The following is a 22898-nucleotide window of genomic DNA, read 5'->3' as shown; positions in this document are numbered from 1 at the left end:
TTCCAAAATTTGAAAAATATTTTCAAATTAACGTAAAAACAAAAGGTGGCTACAAATTTGTTTAAAATATAAAAAAAATACATCCTCGAATAAATCTGGTAGCTATAACCTCTAATAACCTAAAGGCAATTGCATATTTAAATTCTAATAGTATTTTTATTTTGATCTATCCCCTGGTACAACAATTTTTTGTCGCCAGACACTAATGATTAAGAATAGCAGACAAAGATGCTCTAGTTAGAATCACAATAACAACTTTCATTGATAAAAGTTACTAATATAATAGAAAATCCTAGAAGCACAAATGAGTATTTTTGATAATTTTCCTTATATTATAAATATGTATATAAAATTAAGTACTGCCTTGCCCTCAAGTGCTAGTGTTAAGAGATTATTTAGTAAGGCGAAACTTATACTTTTTAATCGTCGCTTTAGACTTGGGGATGAAGGATTTATAAATAAAAAATATATATTACCATAAATAGTTATTTTTATGACATTACATTAATTTTAGTCTTTTTACATAAAATTTTTTATAATTAATAACTAATTATATTTAAATGTTGATTTTTATGTATTATTTATACAATTACATTATAAGTAAAAAATAAAACGAATTTATTTCTAAATTTTTTTTATAAAAAGTAGCCAAAGCTACTTTTAAAAGTAGGGTTAACAATTCTGATGCCTAACTATTTATCTTATTTCAAAAAAATATTGGCCTCCCTAGGTAAGCAGTTGCCCCTCCCCCCGTAAGAAACTCCTGGCTACTACCATCTTTTTTTCTTAGCTTTCTTATGAAGTTTATATTTTTTTATAACCTTTGGCAATTCAAATAATTCCCTACATCAAATACGGCTATAAGGAGACTTTTTAGATTTCTAAAAATATAACATCTTTCTTAAAAAGGTTGATTATTTAAATAATAGTTGAATAAAACAAGCCATACCTGACCGAGTGTTAGACATCCTTTTAAAAAAATTAAGATAAAATGAATAAGGACAAATTTTCCATCTAATAATCATTCAAATTAATGGTTTGATTTATTTCTGAACCCTTGTTCATACTGTCTTCGGCACTTTTCTTTTGCCACCCAATCAGCTGTTTAGTTTTAGACATCGTAGGTCTTCTTAAATTATATCTTTTCAATTATGTGTAGTTAGCTCCCATTCTACACATTTACCTCAACTTGTATTCTCGACGAAATTTCTTTTCCAATATATCCCATCTCCCTCCTTTATGTCATGTAATATGCAGAGAAGGTCAATGATCTGGTATGGACCGAATTAAAGTTTTTGCAACCGATTCGCGGAAAGTCTATTGATATTATCACAAATGACCACTTAAATAATTATTGTTGTCAACTGGAGTTAGAGCCAAGGTGACAACTTTTTCCAAACATTAAATAAAAATTACAATTTACGATAGTTCTCAGTTTTCAGGAGGGGGGAGGGTGAATTATAAAGAGACTTAAGTATTTAAAAAAAATATATTATGTTGATAAATATTGATTTAAAATGTCTAGCGAGCATCATATCTTGAACAAATATTAGCTAATGTTTTTCAACATGAAAAAAATAATATAATATAATTAATTAATAGTGAAAACAATTTTAAATTTAATTATTAAAGTGAAGAAATTTGATGGATAGATAGTAAGGGAGAAGATATCACAAAAAAAAATTGTCAAAATTTACCTGTTTATTTATTTTTATAATAGCGAGACATTTGACTAGTCAATTATAGATTCATAATTTGTTAATTGATAATATAAATAACTTTCCCTATAAGTTGTATGATTTTGTGTATTTATATATGCAAATAATACCTCATCTTCGCGAGTCGTGACAGATAAATTATATCGATTTAAAAATATATATTAATAATACTAATTACATAGTAAATAATTTATTTAAATTAATTGGTAATTATGAATTTGATTTCCTTGGTTGCAAATATGAGATTATTTTTTTAAAGAAATTAAAAAGACGTGGGGATGAATTAATTTTAATTTCCTAGTGAAAGAAATAATATGATTTAAAGTTCTCAAATTATAAAATGATCAGCTAGGAAAATCGTAATTTTGGGGGTGTGTAAGACACCTCTCTTCAATAGTTCTACTTCTAGAGGGAGGCAATAGGGAGCTCAACAATACTATAAAAATGGACTCTTTCACATATTTAGTAATCTAGTGAAAAAATTATGCAAACACTATGATAGGGTCTGACAGACCCCATTTTCAAATTGATAACTCTCAATTTCTACACAAATCAAATCTTAATAAAACATTTCTTTATTTTATTCTTTTCATGCTAAATAAAAAATGTTGAAAATAATTATAACTTATGGCAAACTTTAAAAAAAAATTAACTCTTAATATTAACATCAGAGACCTGCAGGTTCGGCCAAGGTACAAGAGCCGGGCCGCATTTTAATTTTAATATACCCGGGCCGGATATGAAATTTTAAAACAAAATATTATAAATCTCCATTATTAGCTATAAAAATTAAAAAAATATATTTAAAAAAAGTCCGGGCTGGACCGTAAAAAGTACAGGTCTCTGATTAACATTAAATATAAAAATATTAGTTGCTATTAACATAAAAACATTTAATAAAGTAAATGTTTATTCTTCAAAATAAATATTTTTCTCCTATATAAATTAAACTTAGAAAAAACTTACGTAAACACTCTTGTGAGTTGCTTGATCCAAAGTTACAAATGGCTTATATTTTAAAAACTATTGAACCAAATTAGTAAAAATTTGGAGATATATTACAAAATATATTTAATGAAGCTAGTGAAGATTTAATCATAATAAATATCATTTCCAAGTAAATTTTAACACACTTGAGGCCCTATAGACCCGCAAGAGTATTGATAGATTAACAAGTTTAAATTACGGATCTAAGGACGCCATTGACGATCAGCTGATCCCGTTAATTAATATTGTAGGTCCGTTCATTTATTTTTAAATAAATTTGGCAAGCTGTTGAACAAACAGATGTATAAAAATATTGAAACTATTTATATAATGTGTTTCATAAAGTAATTACAGGGTCATTCTATGTCAAATCGATCACGATTTGACTTCCCCCTTGGAATTTGGGTAAAATTTTATATACAAGTATACATAATTAAAGTATGGTTCGAATTTTAACATCCCTATTATATTGAGATGGTCAGTAACCATGTTTATGCTTAACGATTGTCATTCAATCAAATATTTACTAAAAACTACTGATTACAAAATAATGGTTTCTAATATCAAAATAATTAGGTGTGCATTCTATTTAAAAAATATTTTAATGTGGCGGTCCGTTTAAAACCATTCTAAAGTTTAAATTTATTGTATAAAATAATGAGTTTCTCCGATTTTTTAATAAAATTTTAAGCACATGTCATTAAGACCTATATGTATCTGTATTAAAAAAAATTGGTAGGCCAAGTTTTTGCTTTCATGGGAAAAAAAGATAAAAACAAGGAATATTTAAATTGATGATCGAGTTGATTATTCATCATTGCTTAACATAGAATTAACTTTCTAAAAACAGACAGAAATACTAGAACGAGCAAAATATCAACATTTAAACCCCTCCCCCTACCCAATACTCATAAATAATAAAATATGGAATAAAAACAAAGATTTAACTCTACCAATTATCCGTTAAACCCGATAAGAAACACAATATTTTTAAATTTTTTTGATTTGTTTTGCGTTCCTCTATAAGATAATATGTATTTTAAAAAAATGAGAAGTCTCCTTGTTTAAGTGCTTATTTTTTTTATTAATTGATTTTATTAGTCACACAAATAATTTCCTAAATTATTTTAAAAAAAACTAAGTAATGTGCCGTTTTTTTTTATCTTGAGCCAGCCCTGTGCTTAAATAATTGATTATTTAAAAAAAATACTTATCAGGGGTATCGATTGTATCGAATTGATTTTTTTAAAAAGATTGGTATTTATACATTTCTAAAGTAACTAATTTTTTATTTTAATTTTACAAAACCTGGAATCTCCATTATCCTTTGTAGCTCCCTTTTCAACATCTCGTATTTCTTTTCCAGATTCTTTTCCTGTTCACTTAACAATAATATAATTATAATAAATAAAGGTTTATATCAAATTAGACAATTTTTGGTAATATTATATCATTTTATATAGAAGGGGTAATAAATCGAAGCAATTAAATGAGATCAGCAACGCTATATATTTCATTATATAAAAAAAAATAAAGTTTTGATGGATAACCTATGATTAGGAAACTATAAAACAATTTAAAAGTAAGGAAGAGAAATTTGGAGAACTCCATTCATTTAGTGCACCAACCTTTAGAAGCCTCTTATTTATAATTAGATTTGAATAAAAATTATATGTCAATGTGATCAAAAATCACCATAATGAATAATAAATTCGGGGAGAAAAAAAAATAAAAAGTTAAATTTTAATAAAATTTGGTTCATATATAAAAGGTGTTAAAAATTCATGGCCTATTAATTTATGCCATAATTCTTATTTAATCACTTCCGTTTTTTTGGTTACAATATCTGGATTAATGAATTTAAAACTCTTTTTAAAAAAATATAATATATATATTAACAACAGGTTATAATTTACAAAAAAACACGAGTCATAAAATAAGTATAAATTATCAAATGTTATTTCTATAAGATTTGCATTAGATATAATAGGCAATTTTGAATAAGGTATTTATTACACAATTTATCAGTGATTATAGAAATAAAATTAGTTTTGCAATAGAACCGATATATTCATATTTTAAAAAAATATAATGGTGCTGCAATAACAATTAATTTTGAGAAAGCAATGCATTACACATTTTAAAAAATAACAGTTAAGCTAGTAATGTTGTACGACTCGATTTTTAAAACGACTCAAGATTTTAGCCAAAAATATTATGAAATAGTGGAGATTTTGCTAATAGATGGCAGATTGGACATCTATTAACTAAATCCCGAGGCTTGCATAATATTTTTTGGCTAAAATATTGGGTTAATCGTTTTTAAAAATAGAGCCATTTAACCACACTACCAATAGCGCTAATTCCTTCGACGTTATTTTACAACCCTAAGTTATTCTATAAATTTTGGAGTTCTTATTACGCAAACCATAACACTTCTGGTGTTATAATAATGTCTTAGCATATTGCTCAATTCATTATGTAAAGTTGGGATTTTAAAACAGAACAGAGCATGCGATTAAAAGGAAAGTAGATATAAATCTCCTCTCCTCATCAAAATGGTAAAAGTGATTTAAGAAAATTTTTATTTGGGTTTCTTAATTTAAAAAAAATACATAAAAACTTACGAAATAAATCAATTTTAAATCATTCAAAAATACCGATTTGTAAATGAGATAGATATGGAAAAAGAGGACAATTTTTTTTCTAAACCCCAATTATCTATTTAATAAAAAAAAATTTAATTCATAAATGGCCTTAAATAATTTTTTAAAAGAAAATTTCATTTAGTTATTATATAAATTTTTGATGCGTCACTAAATCCGTTTATTACTTGGGTGGAAAGGATTAAAAAAAATTCTTGCATATTTTTATATAACAAAATAACTGAATAATAATCCTAATTATGATATGATTAATAATTTTTATTAAATTAGTTAATTAGATATCTTAAAAAATTGATAAAATAAATATTGTTTCTGACAGACAGTTAGGTAAAAAAAATAATTATTTGAAAAAAAGAATAAATTAAAACAATGTGGTCTGATACAATGTGTTTTTGTATTAATTATTGAAGGGATATTGAGGTAGGTTATCAATGGGGTGTACATTTTTTTTAAAATAATAAATGTATTAAAACGTCAATTTAATTAACCAATCTAAATTGAATATTTCAAAGTATTAATAACTTATTAATTTAATTATATCATATTATGAATAACAAGATATTTTACTTTTAAAAAAAAGCTTCACGTATTTGATATGACACCTATTATATTAACTACACAAACTATACTAAACAATACTAAATAATACTAAAGAAGATTATTGAAAAAGTTATGGAAGGATTAAAATATTTAAACAAAGATGATGTGTGATATTTATATTTATATATACATTTCGAGTCAGACATACGAATGAGTGGAAATATTTTTTTTTATAAACTAGTTGGATAATGAATCAAAATTATCAATAACTTAGCTTAAAATGTTATTTAAAAAAGGAGATAATTTGAATTTTTTCCGTTATAATCGTGTGAGAGGATTAAATGCTAGGATATATTAAAAATGATACCGTGAAGAAGATGATTAGCAATAAGATATTTAAACAATGCAAAAAAAAGATGTTTATTTCTTATTTTTAAAAAATCTAAGCTGAAATTAAGAAATGTAACTTGATAGTTTTTAAAAATTTCCATAAAGAAATGTCAATTATTTTTTTAGAAAAATTAAATCCAAATATTAGAATGACCAAGATGATTATCTATTAACTTTTTGGTTATTAGATTTTATTAAAATCAAACATAACTTGAGCGCGCTTGAAATGTTTTCCATTCAAGACATGGGTTAAATACAATTAAAATTGTTAAAATGAACTTTTTACCGCAGGCTTCAAATGAAGACTAGGGTCCAAAAATCATGATTTTTAACATTTTAAAATTCAATTTTTTAAATATTAATTCAGGATTTATTTGATTTAAATCAAATCCTATAATAAAATAAAGCTAACTTTGAAAAATATATAAACTAAAATGCATTTATTATTTTTTATTATTAAATTATTCAGGCCGAGCTTTAAAAAAAAGAATTTGCAGTTATAAAAAGAAATAACAATTCACTATATTAGTAAAAGAATAAACTATGATTCAAGAAATCCTTACGGCAAAAAAACAACAAAAAAGTATCCTATAAAATTTTTTGTTAAACATTTTATTTAATAATAATATATATATAAACAGATATTGGTATTACTAGATAGTAAGTTGGTTCTGTTGACAATTCAGCGAGTTTTTGGTTTCCACAATTTCAAACCACTCTTTCAGCAAGATACTTTCTTTATGAGTTTCTATGTAAGGCAAACATGAAATAATATCTTTTTTTTAAATCAGAATTTAAAAGGTAATGTTAATATTTCAAGCACAAATTGATAGTGCATATAAAATAAAATGTAAAATACGTTTTTTTTAATTTCTAAATAAAAAACCGTTTTAATTGAGAAAGCATATATATTAAATAAAATGCAAAGTTTTACAAGATAAGATAGTTAATATTTAATAATATTTTTAGTGTGACCATCCATGGGGTTTTGACCGTATCAAAAATATGTTCATTATATAGTAAGAAGGTTTTATTAAAAGCAAACCTTTGTTGGCAATGGAATTCCTTATCTCCTTCTCGAGCGCATAAGCTTTCTCGTCCAAATCCTTTTGCATCTGATTCAACTTCTCGAATTCTTTTTCAAAGTACAGGCTCCTTTTGTCATTTCCGCCCATGTAACCAGATCCATTCCCGATGACATCAATGTGAGCTTTTGGTTGCTTGCTGTCGATATCTTTAGCTAAGGAGGTTTTTGCATCCTCGATATCATCGATTTGATCTTGTTCTAACAATTTATTGATCCTAATCATTATATCACCATTATTTGAGAAGGAAGGTATGGATGAAGTGGCGGGAGGTTTTGCGATGAGTTTTTTGGGAGAGTATGGTTCGGGGGTTTCTAGGTTGTATTTTGTGAAATTAATATAATGTAAATGAAATATTACTATGTACAAACAAATGTTTAATCAGGATATCATTCTAGGATAATTAAAAACTGTTTTATTTGTAAATCCATTTATAAAGAAAAGGATTAATTCTTTTTAAAAACCTGTTATATTAATATGTTTTCCCTCGTAAACTTCGTTTCCCTTGCGCACGTGATTATGAGTTATCGTGTTAGTGGCTTTTAAATCGATTAGAGATGACTGATCTACATATTTAATTAATATCAAAATTTTATTTTGAATTTATGCACATGATAGCTACCAAATTTCAGCGTTATAGTATAAATAAATTTTTTGATTTATGAGTGCTTAGGTCAATTAAAATCTACAAGAAGCTCTTCCTAAACATGCCTAGATTACGGTCGGAAGAAACCCAAACAGTTTTTTCTAAAATGGGTTAGGATATGATTAGAATTAGTCTGTAATTTGGCAAAGGTTAAGATTAATCTTAAGATTTTCTGTCCCAAGTAACCTTTCAAGATTAAGTAAATCAAAACTTATCCTTTTTTTTAAATAATAATAATTTACTTTCTTCAATCTTCTCTTCTTCTTTCTCCATATGTGACACAGTGGAAGAAAATGTGGGCATGTCGGAGGAAGTTTTTTTGGATCCATCTAATGCGCCGCTATCCAATTTTTCGACGCCATTATTATCATCAATAATTGTGAAGAACCTATTTTCTTTTTCATCACCATTACCATTGGTATCTCCGGGTTTGGTAGACAAAAACGCGTCCGATTTTAGGTTTATGGGAGTAGTTACGAATTGTTGAGGCGTCAATTCAACGTAAGTGTCGGCAAATTGGAAATCAAAGTCGGGCTTTATTTTGAGTCGGAAGGATTGATTTTTGGAATTATTAGCCGGAGATTTTAAATATTGACCCCTGTTGAAATTATTCGAATCAAACGGAATCTCGCGAAGACTGGGTTCAAGTTTATCCGTATTTTTGTCGTCAATTTTTTTTCTGAGTTCGCTAGTAACCACATTGCCAATAATCAAATTTTTATCAAAACTTTCTGTTCTTAGGTTATCGAATGTTAGCGCTCTCAACTGTTTAAGCTTAGCTTTTTGGCGAGCTTCTTTGACTAAAGTGGTGGCTCTATTTTTGAGTTCTATCTCGCGGTCGGTAAATATGGTGGTAAAGTTGGAAGGAACTTTCTAAGGGTAATTAATTAGAAAATGTAGGGAGGGGGATAGGAATTCAAATATTATAATATGCATAATTTAGATTTGAATTAATCCAAACAATATTCTTTGTACTAGGTTACTTCTTTATATCCCTCGTACCCAGTACCAACCCTAACACTGGCGTAAGCCGGTTTGCCCCTGGCAAAAGTTGATGGACTAGGGTATTTTTTTTGGCTAGTATTGATATCGTCCCTAGATGCTTTGATTGGCTTAGGTAAATCCCGGAAAACCGGAAAACTTTTATTGCTATTCGTTGGCTGCTGGGTTTCAATTTTGAACTTTGTGTGCGCCTTTCGATCATCATTTCCTTGGTGAAAAGAAGATAATAAATAAATTAACTTAAAAGATAAGGTGCTAAATGTATACTGATAGGTTACTGTAATGAAAATATTTGACCAAATTAAATATTATTAAGAAGTCAGGGTCTCGACTTTCTCGTGTTTTTTTTTAAAAAAAGTTTATAAGTTAGTATTTGCATAGGCCTAAATTCTGTAGTTCTGTCCGTTCAGGCCCACGCTATGATAAAAATTGATTGACAGCGTAGACCCGAAATACAATATAAAAAAAATGACTATGGCTAGATATAATATGTAAAAAGGGTAGTCGGTTCAGTTCGGGTTCAACGGAAGAAAAATTATAAAGGTTTAGATAAGGTTCAAGTTAAGAAATTAAATTCTAGAAGCTCAGGTTTAGAAACCTTTATCGAAGGTTCATAAAGATTGAATAATCATTATTATACAGTATACCCATATATAGCTCTATAAATAATTGAATCTCGATTTATGATTGGAATAAAATACAGTTTAAGTTAACTTGAATTTTATTATCAATTTTAATTTATACATCATGCGCATAATTAAAATATCATCTAATATATCTTTGTTCAATTTTGTACTCTGTGTTGATGAATATATTTCAACCAAAACCTTTGTCGTGGGGACATACATAGGTATTGATGCAAACAGATATGTTAGGGTTGCTCTAATATTCTTCTTCCTGATATGCAACAATATCGATTTTATTATTAATCCTTTATTGGTATTTATTAACCACTACTTTTGTTATTCTTTCATTTGCAATAAGGATTAAAAATTGTCTTCAGGGTCGGGATAATTATTTTGACTAGTAATCGGATGAATATCAATGCATTCATCAATTCAATTACGCGCCAGTTGTATAAGATGTTGAGGATCAAGATTTAAACATGGACAGAATGCATGATTTTTAGAATCTTGCTTAATTTTATACAAAAAATTAACAAATTATCATTTTTTATTTCAATCGTGTATATTATTTAAAGAGAAGAATATAAGAATATAAATTACCTTGTAAGTTTCTTTTTCTATAAATGTTATACTTCTTCTTTTATTTATAAATTAATAGTAAATAATATATAGTAGATTATATAACATATTACATAATAGTGTTAAAAAAATAATGCCTAGTGATAATCTAAAGAAATAAGATAACTAAAATATTTTTAAATTTACATTGTTTAATATTTATAAAATAAAAACCTATTTAAACCATTTAAAGGTTCGGTCAGCTCCTCTTAAATTTTTAAATAAAGGTTCAGCCCTGGTTTTAAAAAATATTAAATTATATAGGTTCGATTATACACTCTGCCTAATATATAAATTTACCTGAATGTTTGTTTAACATTTTCAAAAGTTTAGTATTTCGGATCTAAAAATACACTTAGATATTGACAAAAATCTTTAAAATATTTTTGAGCAGAAATCTGTTTTTTGGTTTACCTAAAAATGCCAAAATCTTTTATAAGTAAATCTTTTGTAATTTTCGTGAATAAAAAAATCTTTCTAGATGAAATTAAAAATTTTTTGAACATCAAACTATGATGCTTACTTTCTAAGGCGTGTAAAGTTTGTATAAAAATTATTTTATATTTCCGATCACAATAATTCTTCTAAACAAAGTCAGGCCAATGGAAAAATTTTAAATCGAGGCCCCGCCGACATTTAATTTAAATGTATTTGCCTGGGGGTACAGATCAGCCCAGTCATGTCGGAGAAGTAATTTATTTTTAAATTAACGCACAATTCATATCATATGTGCAAAAATAAGTTTGAATTTTAAAAAATTACTTGCAAAAGGATTAAGATCATTTTTGGAAGTTGTGAAAGATGTTGGAACATTATTTGTATCGATTTTATTGAGTGTCAAATATTTTTGAGTTTCATCGAGGATTTCCTCGACGGTAGGGCTGGATTTTTCACTTGTTTCGACATCCTGGGAAAATGTATGGATTCGATTGTTTTCTTTAGCCACGTCTTTGTGAGGCGAGGAAATTAGGCTAGGCTGGAGGGAAGCAGATGTAGCTATAGAAGCTTTGACTTGAGCAACTGAGACAAATTATTTAAAAAAGAGGCATAATATAGTGTTAGTATTAGTAACCATATTTAATATAGCAAATCATTAAATAATGCCCAAAATTTTTCAAAATCCGTAAGGATTTGTTAGTCAAAATAATTCCCTGGCACATATCTGACAAATACTAACCCCATAGGCACAGAGATACCTAGTTTGAATTAGTGGAAACGAAGGTCACTAAAAATCCCCCTCACAACAGCTCACCCATCAGCTTTCATTAAAAAGTCATTCAATTTGTATTTATTAATAATTTCCATCAAAGCAAATGTTTCTTTTTGTAGTTTCTAAACTCCAAAAAATCTCACAATTAATATAAGTTGGACCACATTTTGTAATATTTTTAATAAGGAACCCTAAATAATTTAAGAAATAAACTGATCATAACCTTAATAAAATTAAATATGTAATATAGTTTTATATGTTCTGTCCGTCTTTAGTAAATAATTCACTTATGTTGAAATATAACGTCTCTCGATTATTATAAGGTTCTAACTCGACTAATGGTGGATTTTGAATTAAGATCAAAACTTTATCCTTAGCACCCCCCCCCCTTATATTAAAAAAATTATTATAAATTTTTATATAACGGTTTACATTAAAATATGCGGAAAATATATATAAGTGATTTTAGGTTATATTTTTACCATTTCTATTCCTCCTTTCGAAAAATGTTTTCAATTGATACAAATATGTGACGATGGCTAATTTATCAATTTTATCATTTTGCAACATCTCCTGAGGTTCAATCAAAGGAGGTATTCCCAAATCGGAAGCTATTTTAAATGCCTTTTCAATAAATAATATTTAAAAAAAATTGATATACTGATATTTTTTTAAAAAATTTCATATTTTTAAGTAATTATAATTTTTAAAAAAAGGATTTAGTAATGTTAAAATTTAACTATACGTTTCTTTCGATTGATAAATAGATATTGCATTTGTCAAGGATATTCCAAACCAAAATTAGACAACATAAAACTCAGCAGCAAAATTAATATATATATTTTTTTAAATTTTATATTTTAGTAATTCTGTAATTTAAAAAAAAGGAAGAAAAATTAACTGTAAGTTTCACTAGATTTAAATAATTTGTCAAGGATATTCAAACCAAAATTAACCAAGAAGCGCAATAAAGTTGATATATTTTTTTAAAAAAATATTTTATTTTAATACTTATTATGACGCTTCGATAACATTTTAGGTCTTTGTCAAGGAAATCTATAAAATTGCAATGAAAATCTAGAAATTTAAAAAAGAAAGATATTCTAAAATTAAATGATGGAACAAATTAATTAAAAACTGGGATTCAAACCGAACCTGAAAGTTAAACCGGTATTTACCGTTATTATAATACCGAACCTAAACCGTTGAAAAATTCGAACCTGAATCTCTAAAAATGCCGGTGAACCAGGTTGAACCTTTTGAAATTTTAACCATTTTAAAGATAATTAGTAATCAATTTTGACTGACAAATATCAGTAAATTTTTCATATATATTTTTGAATACTGCTATTTGCCGGTGTTAGCTACAAGTTATCATATAGAAGTGCGTAACCAAGAGGGGAAGGGAATTCCCTCTCCATCGCAAATATGCCTGTTCTCGTAAATATCATCTTAAGCTAATAAAAGATTGCTCCTAGAAAGAATTTGATAGAAAAATTAGTAAAAGTTAAAAAACAATTTTTAAAATAACGAACTATGATTCAAAATTTTTATAAAAAAAATAAGTAGAAATCCAAATTATTTTTATAAAAATATAATAAAGCCAAAGGCCTACAATAAGTGAACCTAAAACCACCGCGAAAAACCTCGCCTAATTTAGATATAATTTGACAGAGAATCTTGAAAATACTTTAATTGTATATTGCTCAATATTATTTTTTAGAGAATAGTGTTAAAAAATTTTAGAACCTCCCCAAAATTTATATGTTTAAATCTGTAAACCAAAATATTCAAGGCGTCATAGCATCTACCCTAGAGCTTATTATAAATAATTTTCCGAATCATAACATATAAGATGGAAATAATTTTCCTATCAAACAGAAAAGCTTATTGTACCTTAATGGTTTTTCTAAAAACCTAGATTTAAGAGTTTTAAAATAAAACGGTTAAAAAAGAATTATAGCCATCCAAATATTACCGAACCATAAAGATTAGGTCAAAACACGTAAGAAATGTTTGGCCCTCTTTTTGTAAAATATCGATGCTTCGGTAATATTTGACTAAAATCTTAATTTAGCCGTTTTGTAAAAATCGGTTAAATCAAGGTTTTTAACACTATCCTATACCTAACGTCATTTTTATATATATATACATTTTCCAAGTTAATTATAACACTTCTTATCTTTTTATTTCTTATAATTTTATATTTTTATAAAAATGTTATCGAAACTTCAGGATAAATTTTTTTATTAACGTGTTTTGCCATTAAAATAATTTTTTATATAAGAATACAATGAACTCTCTAAAAATATAGAAGCTTTAAATTTACAAAAGTCAATATAAGTAAATATATATATATATCAGAAACCTGCAGGCCGGGCTCGGCCCCAAGCCCGATCCGGGTTTTAATTTTCTTAAATACCTGGGTTGGGCCTAAAATAATTTTTTTTAAATATTCTGGCCGGCTTAAAATTTCTTTTATAAAAAATACCAGACCAAGATGTATATTTTAAAACAGAATATTTTAAATCGCTATTAATTGTAAAAAATAAATGTAATATATTTTTAAAAAATCTGGGCCGGTGGTGCAAATGGTACCTCTCTGCGAGTTTAAAAAAATTTTTGGGTCGACCTGGGTTTTATTTAAAAATCGGTTTTATAGGTCTGACCCGGATTTTTTTGAAAAAAATTTAGACCCGGTCAGGCCCGGATATTAATAAAAAACTTTTTTTAGACCAGACCCGGATATATTTAAAAAAATTAAAATACGACTCGACCCGGGAGGTATTTGATATATATATTAATATTATGTTCAAAAAATATTTTATATTTCAATAAGTTTACTTTTCTATTATTGCCTTCAATGTCGTTAGGTGGCAAGGATGCTAAATCTCTATAATTATGTATTAATAATATATAAAAAATTTAATTCTATTAAAATAAAAAAATTCTTTAATACTAAATATTTAATTTTTTTTAAAAAAATTTTGCATCAATCTTTTCAGAGCCAATTTCTTAAAAAAGAATTATTCTATATATTTAACTCGATTTTTTTGGTATAAAAAAATTTCCTGCTGTGTTATGCTCACGTCTAAATCAACAATATACACGAAGTTAAATGAAGTCTACAAAATATTGCAATATTTATTTCAAAGTCTAAATCAGTGGTCTTTAAATGATAAAATTCTCAGGCCCGGCCCGTTTCCAATCTCACTAAAGTTCGACCTGACCCAGTTTCATCCTTTTACCAAGGTTGGCCAGCCCGAATTCGTACGTTTTTTTAAATATAAAGCCTAACTCCAACTATATGTAGTTGAACACCAAAATAAAAAAACTGTTTATGATATTTATTGGGAAGTGGTTAAATAAAAAACATACTCTATGGATTATCACTTCTATAAAATATCAGAATTCATCAAAAAGTCCAATACATTATAAAATATCTCCTATTTCTGCCAATAATAATTTGAACTTGTTTTGAGATTAAATATATAAAAAACCCTAATAATCATTTGTCATCATTAAAATTATAAACCAGTAAAAAAAACTATTTTAACAAAATTAGTTTTTGGAATAATTTTTTCATATTCTCTAATCTATATTAAGCGGATTGGGTATCACTACCTTTTCCCCGGCCCATTAATTAATTTGCTCAGTCCGTCCCAAAAAAAATTCAGACGCTACCCGACCCAAGCCATGGGCCGGGCATTGCAGACCAATGGTTTAGAGATCTATTCATTTAAAAAATACACACCGGCTTTTAAAAATACTTTTTCTTTCTTTTCTTCTCGCTTTTTTTCTTTCTCTCTTTTTCCTTTCTTTCTTCCTTCCGTCCTTTCTCCTTTTTTCTTAATTTAGAGAAATTCATGGCACTTAAAAATAACGAAGAGTTTACAAAACGTGATTATATTCGCTTACATTGAACCGGGTTGGTAATGTTCGATGACGACACAAAATATCCTTCCATCTCTAAATCGGTCTATAAAATTATTTTCGTTAGAGACCTCTAAACCGTGAGTTCTGCAGATATCGTCGCACCATTCGAACAAATCCACAGCTGGCGACTTTAACAAATTTTGAACGTCCACGCCGTTTTTAGGAATTAGTCGTGGAGTGGGATCTATTTTAGGTCTATTTTTATAATGTTATAAGGTAAAAGTTAGAGGTACATTGATTACAACGTTTTAGAGACCAATCATATCTGATTCTATTATGTCGATATCAGCTGAATTTTTATAATATTATGGTGAAAATGTCGGATGTGAATAAGCCGGAGATATACCAATAAAATAAATGTACGTTTTAAGCAAATGGATTATTGCGATTTAAAAAGAATGATTATCGTATTTTATTTATTTAAAATATGATTCAATTCATTTTTATATATCGGTTGGGCCAATTTATGAGTATGGGCTAATAACTGATATTTTTTAAAAAATAAATCGGATATTTAAAAAGTGATACATACTTAGTAAATGGGTATATATTTTTTTCATTGTCAGTTGTATCTCTTTCAATATTTTATTTCAAACAATTTCTCTTGTCCAATCCCTTCCTATCATAAATATTGCTTGCATTATATTTCTTTCTATCAAATTTCCTCATAACTCAAATTTTCCTTGTTCTTTTCGAGGTCAATATTCAATACACAATGAATATATTTTAACATATTACCATATGTTCGCATAGCTCATCTAAGCTCATAATATTGAATTGAATATTGATTGCATACATAATATCATTAAGAAAAAAATGTATCATACGCAAAATTTTGACTTAGTTTGTTAACCATTTCTTTGGCTTATTTTAAAAAGTTTTATTATACTTTTAAAGCCATTCTAAACAAATGTTTTTAAGCTAGAAAATAAATAATAAATCTAGCTTAATTAACCGAGTGGGGAAGAATATAAACTCTGATTTTTCCATTTTGAAAAATGAAAGAAGTCTTGTTTGGAAATGACCTAATAGATTTTTTTAATGCTTGAATTAAAAAAATTTGGGCCTTGGCCAGCATTTTCTTTATGCAATAAATTTTCATGTTGACTAATATTAAGATAAATCAATGACATTTATTTTATTCAGAATGATGGGGAATAATAAGAAACGTGTGATCTTATCAGAAAAATCTATTCAAGATTTATATGAAATCGGAGTGATGCTGATCTAGTTTTGTTTCCTTCTATTTATTTTTCTCCTAAATGTCGTGATATTTGGACCAGGATTCTTAAATGCTTTTATATAACCATTGTAATATCGTTCTTAATAAAAAAAAATTAAAAGAAGTCCTATGGGGTGATGTGGGCTGTATTTTGTATTCTGAAAGTATTAATAGCGATATATTGCTCTATCGAAATCCTACCTTCAACCTCATCGCGGTGGGAGAGTGACAACGTCTTTTGGCGGCTAATGGAGGTCTAAGAGGTTCACTAAAGTCTGGATCTTGAAAGGATAACCGTCTTCGACGGGATGTAAAAACCACCTTTAGGGGTTGATGTCAAGAAGGGCATCCGATTGTATAAACCCTGCACCAAAATTCCTAATGATCACAACAAAACATGGACGGGGTATAGCCCAAAGTACCCCGCTGGGCCTCCTCATCCGCCTACGACAAAAGAAGGATGGGAAACCTGGTGGAACCATGATTAGTGAAAATGAAACATATGTAGGCCATAAACGACCTTATAATAAGTGGAGAAACCCGTTTACGGGAGATAGAGTAAGAGTTGCGACATGGAATGTTAGGAGCATGGTGGGAAGAGCGGGATAAGTGGTCAATACACTACATAGAAGGCGTATAGATGTGTATTGCATGTAAGAGACTAGGTGGAAAGTTAAAGGCGCAAGATTGATTGGCAGGACAAGTAAAAAGTATAAATTTTTCTGGCAAGGAAGTAATGATGAAGGTTGACATTTTTATTACAGAGAAATGAGTGGACAATATAAGAAGTAAGAAGACTAGATAATCAAATAATGATTATCAAGATGATTTTTGGTAAAAAGCTATGCAATATTATTTCGGCATATCATCAGGTTGGAAGAAGTGAAGAAAAGAAGGATACATTTTGGGAAAAGGAATTCATCAAGAGTCCATGCTAAGTCCATTATTATCTATCTTAGTAGTGGATATGGTGGCTAGAGAGATGCGTAAAGGACTTCCCTTGGAGGTATTATATGCAGATGACCTTGTATTAATGGCAAACAGTGAGGAAGAATTGAGGGATAAAATTAGTAGATGGAAGATGGCTATGGAAGCAAAGGGCCTGAAAATGAAGGCAGTAAAGACAAAGGTAATGATTGGTGGGAATAATCTGAAGACAAAGGAATCCGACAACTGGCTTTGTGGTGTATGCGGGAAAGGAATTGCTAGAAATTCAATCCAATGCATCAGTGTCAGAAATGGGTGCATAAAAGATGTAGCGAGAAAAAAGGAAGTCTGATGTTAGCAAGAATGACCTTTATTTGTAGAACGTGCATAAAAGGTGTACATAATACTGATAATGTAGAAAATGGTGGTTTGTATATTGGCAATTGGTTAACCCTGGAAAAGTGAAAAATTTCTCTATTTGGGTAATATGCTAAAAGCAGACGGTGGTGTAGATTCTGTTGTTGTTGCAAAGGTCAGACAAGTATGGAAGAAGGAGATGTCATCTATTTCAACAAATAAAAACGTCTCTCTGAAGTTAAAGGGGAAAGTTTATGTAAGCTGTGTGAGGAGTTGTTTAGTTTCTGGTGGCGAAACATGGGCAATGGAAGCTGCAATTGGAAAGAACAGAGATGAGGATGATTAGATGAATATGTGAAGTATCTCTGAGAGAGAGAAAAACTAGCATGCGAGCAAGAATGGGAATAGAAGTGATTGGGGTTGTAATACGAAGAAATAGACTAAGATAGTTTGAGCATGTAAAATGTAAGATAAAAGATGACTGGGTAAAGAGATGCATCTTGATGGAAGTAGTAAGATCAAAACCTAGAGGAAGGCCCAAGATGACGTGGATAAAGATAATAGCGGCGGATATGAGAAAAATGAATCTTACAAATATTGATGCTCCGGACCGTCAAAAATGGAAAAGAAAAATCAGAGGGGAAACTGGCTAACCTGTGTAAACCAGGAAATCACCATTAAACGGAAAAGAAGATTGATAGTAATATATCTTAAACACATAATATTGTTTCTTTTAAGCATATTCCTTTCTTTTTTGTTTTACGTTTCAATATCAGTATTTATCAACGCAATTCTATTTTATAATCATCTGGAACTCTGATATTATCATTATATTTATAAAAATTAGGGCTGTGTCGATTTAAATATCGGATCGAACCGATATTTTTTAAAAATAACATCCGACCCTATATTTTTATATATATAATATTATTTTACATATAATTCCTTAATAATATATTAATAAAAGGAACTAGGGCTGTGCTGATCCACATATTTTTCACCAATCCAATCCGATATTAGTTTAAACCGATTCGATACCTGTCCGATATTATATTAATTTTTTAACCATCTTCTACCCTTAAGCCAAATGTAATAACTAAAATTCATATTTTATGTGCAAAAATGCATTATGTATTTAATTTAAATATTTCTATAATTAGAACTAAAATTTAAAAAAAAAATTATATTATAACATCAAAAAAAATATATAAATAATGTATGCATTTTATTTTGAACAGTATATATATGTATGTTTGGTATGAATATCAAAATGGTTATATTTAGCATATAAAATTAAAATATTTTTTATTTATAAAAATGAGAGCCTCAAGATTTTCTGACAATAAAATTATACGATCTGGATTATCTATATCCCTTGAAAATTCTCTTTATCTTTTATAAGAAATTTCCATAACTCAGGGGTCATATCTCTAAAAAAAAATTTCTTATAAATAATAAAATGGGTGAGATATTATTTTTTTTAAAAAAAAAGATTTAAAACCCTTCCATTTTTCTAAAAATAAATATAAAATCTATTAAAATAATGTAAAATTATATACATGTACAATCATAAAATAACAAAAAAACTAATAAAAAGATGGATCGTGTTTCTTTAAAGGTATTGGCTCAATCCAAAGACGCTAAAGCCCCGATCCAATATCTAATACCGACACAGCACTAAAAGGAACCAATTCAATTCATATGTTTTAAGAAAATCAAATTATTTTATGATAATGTGGCTATAAACTTGGTATTATTTTTTGTTATATATATCTGCAATAAAAAAAGGGGGTTAAACATATCTAACGAGTCACATTCAGCTAGTGTTGTTAAACGATTTGATTTAGCCGATTTTTGAAAATGGCTAACTCAAGATGTAAGCCAAAATAAAATTACAAAAGTTTGGAGATTTTACCCATAGACGACAGAAAGGTTTAGATATCTATTGGTAAAATTTGGAGGCTAAGGTAATATAACCTTGGCTCTTAATTTAGCTGTTTTTAAAAATCAGTTAAATCGAGCCGTTTAGCAACAGAGTAGTGATATATAATGATGGTTGGCATATAGCCATTTACTAAACCAAATTTCATTAAAATGCAATAAGACCTAATAATATATATTAGCAGAATATTCTATATATATATCATCGCCACAAGGACGGAACATCTAAGTTGGCATTAGCCAAAAAAAATGGTCCTTGCTGGATTCGAACCCAGAACTATAGGATTGTGATATACGCACTGAACCGACTAGACCACACATGCTACTCGAAAACATCAATTTTTTTTGTATATAAAGATAATTAAAACACAATCATATATTTTAATAAAACACATAAAAAATAAAGTTCAAAGCTATACATCATTGCCCTTAGCAACACTACATTCAGCTATAAACATTGACCATATTTTAAATGAGATTCTAAATTTTTAGGTAATAAGAAAAATACATATCATTCGTAAAAATTATTTAGTTTTTTTTAGAAAATATTGATTTTTTTATGACATTGGTTCAAAGATAGATGGTATATAAAAATTATCGGATCGGTTTTATAGCAATATCGGAAAAGGATCGAATCAGTAAAAAATTTGTGGATCGGATCGTACAAATGCAAATTATTTTTTTATATCATTTTAGAATGCGTTTAGTTACTATTTTTGATATAATAAATAGCAAAAATGTAAAAAATTTTAACACATTAATGACGGTAGATTACTTTCAAAATTTTGTTTGGATCACAAACATTATATTAATAATATAATAGCGCTGCAATTTATCCCAATCATCCTTGATTGATTTCTAATGATGGAAGAGAGATAATTATGATTATTATCTTAAACATTGCAATAAATGCATTCTTTTTGCTTTTATAACATAATGATGCACAAACATATACTATAAAAAAATGTAAACAAAATTAATACATTAGTAACTTATTTTTGTAGTCAGCGTGAATATCGGGAGTAGTTGTGGCATTCAAATTTAGGTGTTTTAGCTTAGGTCTCCTAAAACTTGAGCTCAGACGTCTCATCAAAGAACCCGTAGTTGTTGGAAGACCGATGGAGGTTAGAGTATTCAATTTGTTGCTAAAATTGGTTTCATAATGTTTTTCTTTGTAATTGTCATTCCCCAAGGCAACTAGGTTATTGTTGATAAATTGACCGTTTTTGATGCGTAGGGAGCCATAATAACGATTGTTTTTTAAGTCTTGTTAATATGGTGAAGTTTTATTAAAATATATGTAAAATATGGGTTTATTGTTAGTGTATTTTTTATAGAACTGGATAAAATATTTTTTAAAATAACAACAGGCGCAACTTTGTCTTTTAGTTTTGTTTATTCAATTATGTTAGATTATCATTTAAACCCCATATCATCGACCTTGATTCGCAACTATGTGCTATAAAGATCGTTGCAATTTCATAATTTATAAATTATAAAAACCTTTTACAAAAAACATGATAAAAGATATATACTTTTGAAAGGCGAATCGTATATGGCAAAATTGTTTTTATCAGCTTTCGCCAAGGGTGTGCTCGTTAGATGATTATTTTTTAAGGGCGGATTTCTTTTTTTACTATCATCCCATTTTTCATTTTCGACAATTTTATTTATATGAGAGGGCGTAGTATTAGGCGTGAATTGATTGCCGGCTGGAGTGCATTTGATGAACAAGTTGGAAACTAAATATTTGTTATTAATAAAAAAATATATATATATTACATCGATATAGAATGCTTTATCTGCTTTTTATTCAGAATCGTGCTTTATTTTTAACCCTTAAAATCCCTTTTATGAATAGTTTAACAAGGTTGTAGTGATTAAGCTCAAATCAAAAACTTCGCAAAACGTGGAAAATATTAATAATGGAAATTGATAAGAAAAAAATTTTAGAAGATTTACCTTGTTCCAAATCAAAAAAGCTCATCTTTTTGTGAAGTTTATTTTCGCTTAAACCTTCCCCTTTTAATTGTTTGGTCGAATTGTTGGTGGGAATGTTTAGTTTATTAAGGTCTAGTTGAGATGTATCGTTAACTTCATTAATTGAATTTTAAAATATAATAAATAAGCGCTCATGAAAAGAAATAGTTGTTTAATAAAGATTTGTATTAGAAGGGATATGGATAATCTATCGTGAAGAATTATCTAAAAGTAAACTAATTACATAATTCTCTCATAAACTTGAAGAATATTGTAGGCAATGGGGATTGTTTTTAATGCCCAAACGATATCACAAGATATTCTTAATTGGTTATTCTATTAAATTATAACTTGAGAGACTATTTTTGTCACAATCTCCGTAATTGAACATTTATGGAGCAACTTAAATATTATATTTGTAACCAAAAAAAATATTAAAAAATTTAATTTACAATGAAGGTAACAAACCTTGGTTATTGCTATTCTCATCCCCTTCAATCGCTCCTTTTACCACGAACCACTTTTCAAGCTGAGCATCTTCGGGACTTTGATTTGCACTGCTATCTCCATTCATACTAACGTCTTTTAGATTTTTCCCATTTTCTCCCGTTAAACGATGATGATCGTTTTGAAAAGTCTTATCAGAACTTTGGCCACAGGTCTTTGCCCAATCCCTGTGCAGTTGATTGACCTTGGCTCCGAAGTTGGAGTTCGAGTCAAGGCTATTGTTACTGAATTTGTCGTGTTCATACTCGTCCTCTGGGCTAAAGCTGATCATGGAAGCCAGGCTTCGCATATCTTCATCACTTTATGTTTATGTTTATAGAAACATTTTTTTTAAAGTAAATCAATTTAAATTCGATTTCGCTGAGAATTACTCATTTTCACCTCATGGGCTGGCCGCAGCCATGGGTTTTTAAATGATTTGGTGATCAAATGCCATTAAAGGATCGCTGTCTGATGATGTCTTGGTTAACAATTTATTAAGTTTATGAATTCTATGAGGGAAGGGAGATATGAAACATTGCCTCTTCATTTGTAAGCATA

General features: G+C 28.2%; 1 protein-coding gene across 3 annotated transcripts in view; it reads right to left on the bottom strand.

Annotated features, from left to right (window-relative positions):
- The window catches only part of LOC135923172 (EH domain-binding protein 1-like), a 44443-nt gene that overhangs the window by 7852 nt on the left and 13693 nt on the right, over positions 1-22898 (bottom strand). For 2 of the 3 annotated variants that reach the window (XM_065457772.1, XM_065457773.1), the window contains exons 6-19: positions 22320-22657; positions 21834-21965; positions 21407-21613; positions 20855-21137; positions 15407-15619; positions 14333-14381; positions 11971-12112; positions 11041-11298; positions 9016-9242; positions 8275-8905; positions 7851-7952; positions 7347-7700; positions 6956-7049; positions 4014-4087 (exon numbers count right to left, since the gene is read on the bottom strand). In XM_065457772.1, coding sequence (XP_065313844.1) covers positions 4014-4087; positions 6956-7049; positions 7347-7700; positions 7851-7952; positions 8275-8905; positions 9016-9242; positions 11041-11298; positions 11971-12112; positions 14333-14381; positions 15407-15619; positions 20855-21137; positions 21407-21613; positions 21834-21965; positions 22320-22657 — 3104 coding nt within the window. The remainder of the gene's footprint in view (positions 1-4013; positions 4088-6955; positions 7050-7346; positions 7701-7850; positions 7953-8274; positions 8906-9015; positions 9243-11040; positions 11299-11970; positions 12113-14332; positions 14382-15406; positions 15620-20854; positions 21138-21406; positions 21614-21833; positions 21966-22319; positions 22658-22898) is intronic. The other variant, XM_065457774.1, reaches the window with a different exon arrangement.

Source organism: Gordionus sp. m RMFG-2023, chromosome 2, assembly GCF_954871325.1.
Source record: "Gordionus sp. m RMFG-2023 chromosome 2, tfGorSpeb1-WG-v2, whole genome shotgun sequence".
Lineage (NCBI taxonomy): Eukaryota > Metazoa > Nematomorpha > Gordioida > Chordodea > Parachordodidae > Gordionus > Gordionus sp. m RMFG-2023.
The sequence above is the reverse complement of the archived record's forward strand: the minus strand, read 5'-3'. Positions and strand labels throughout refer to the sequence as shown.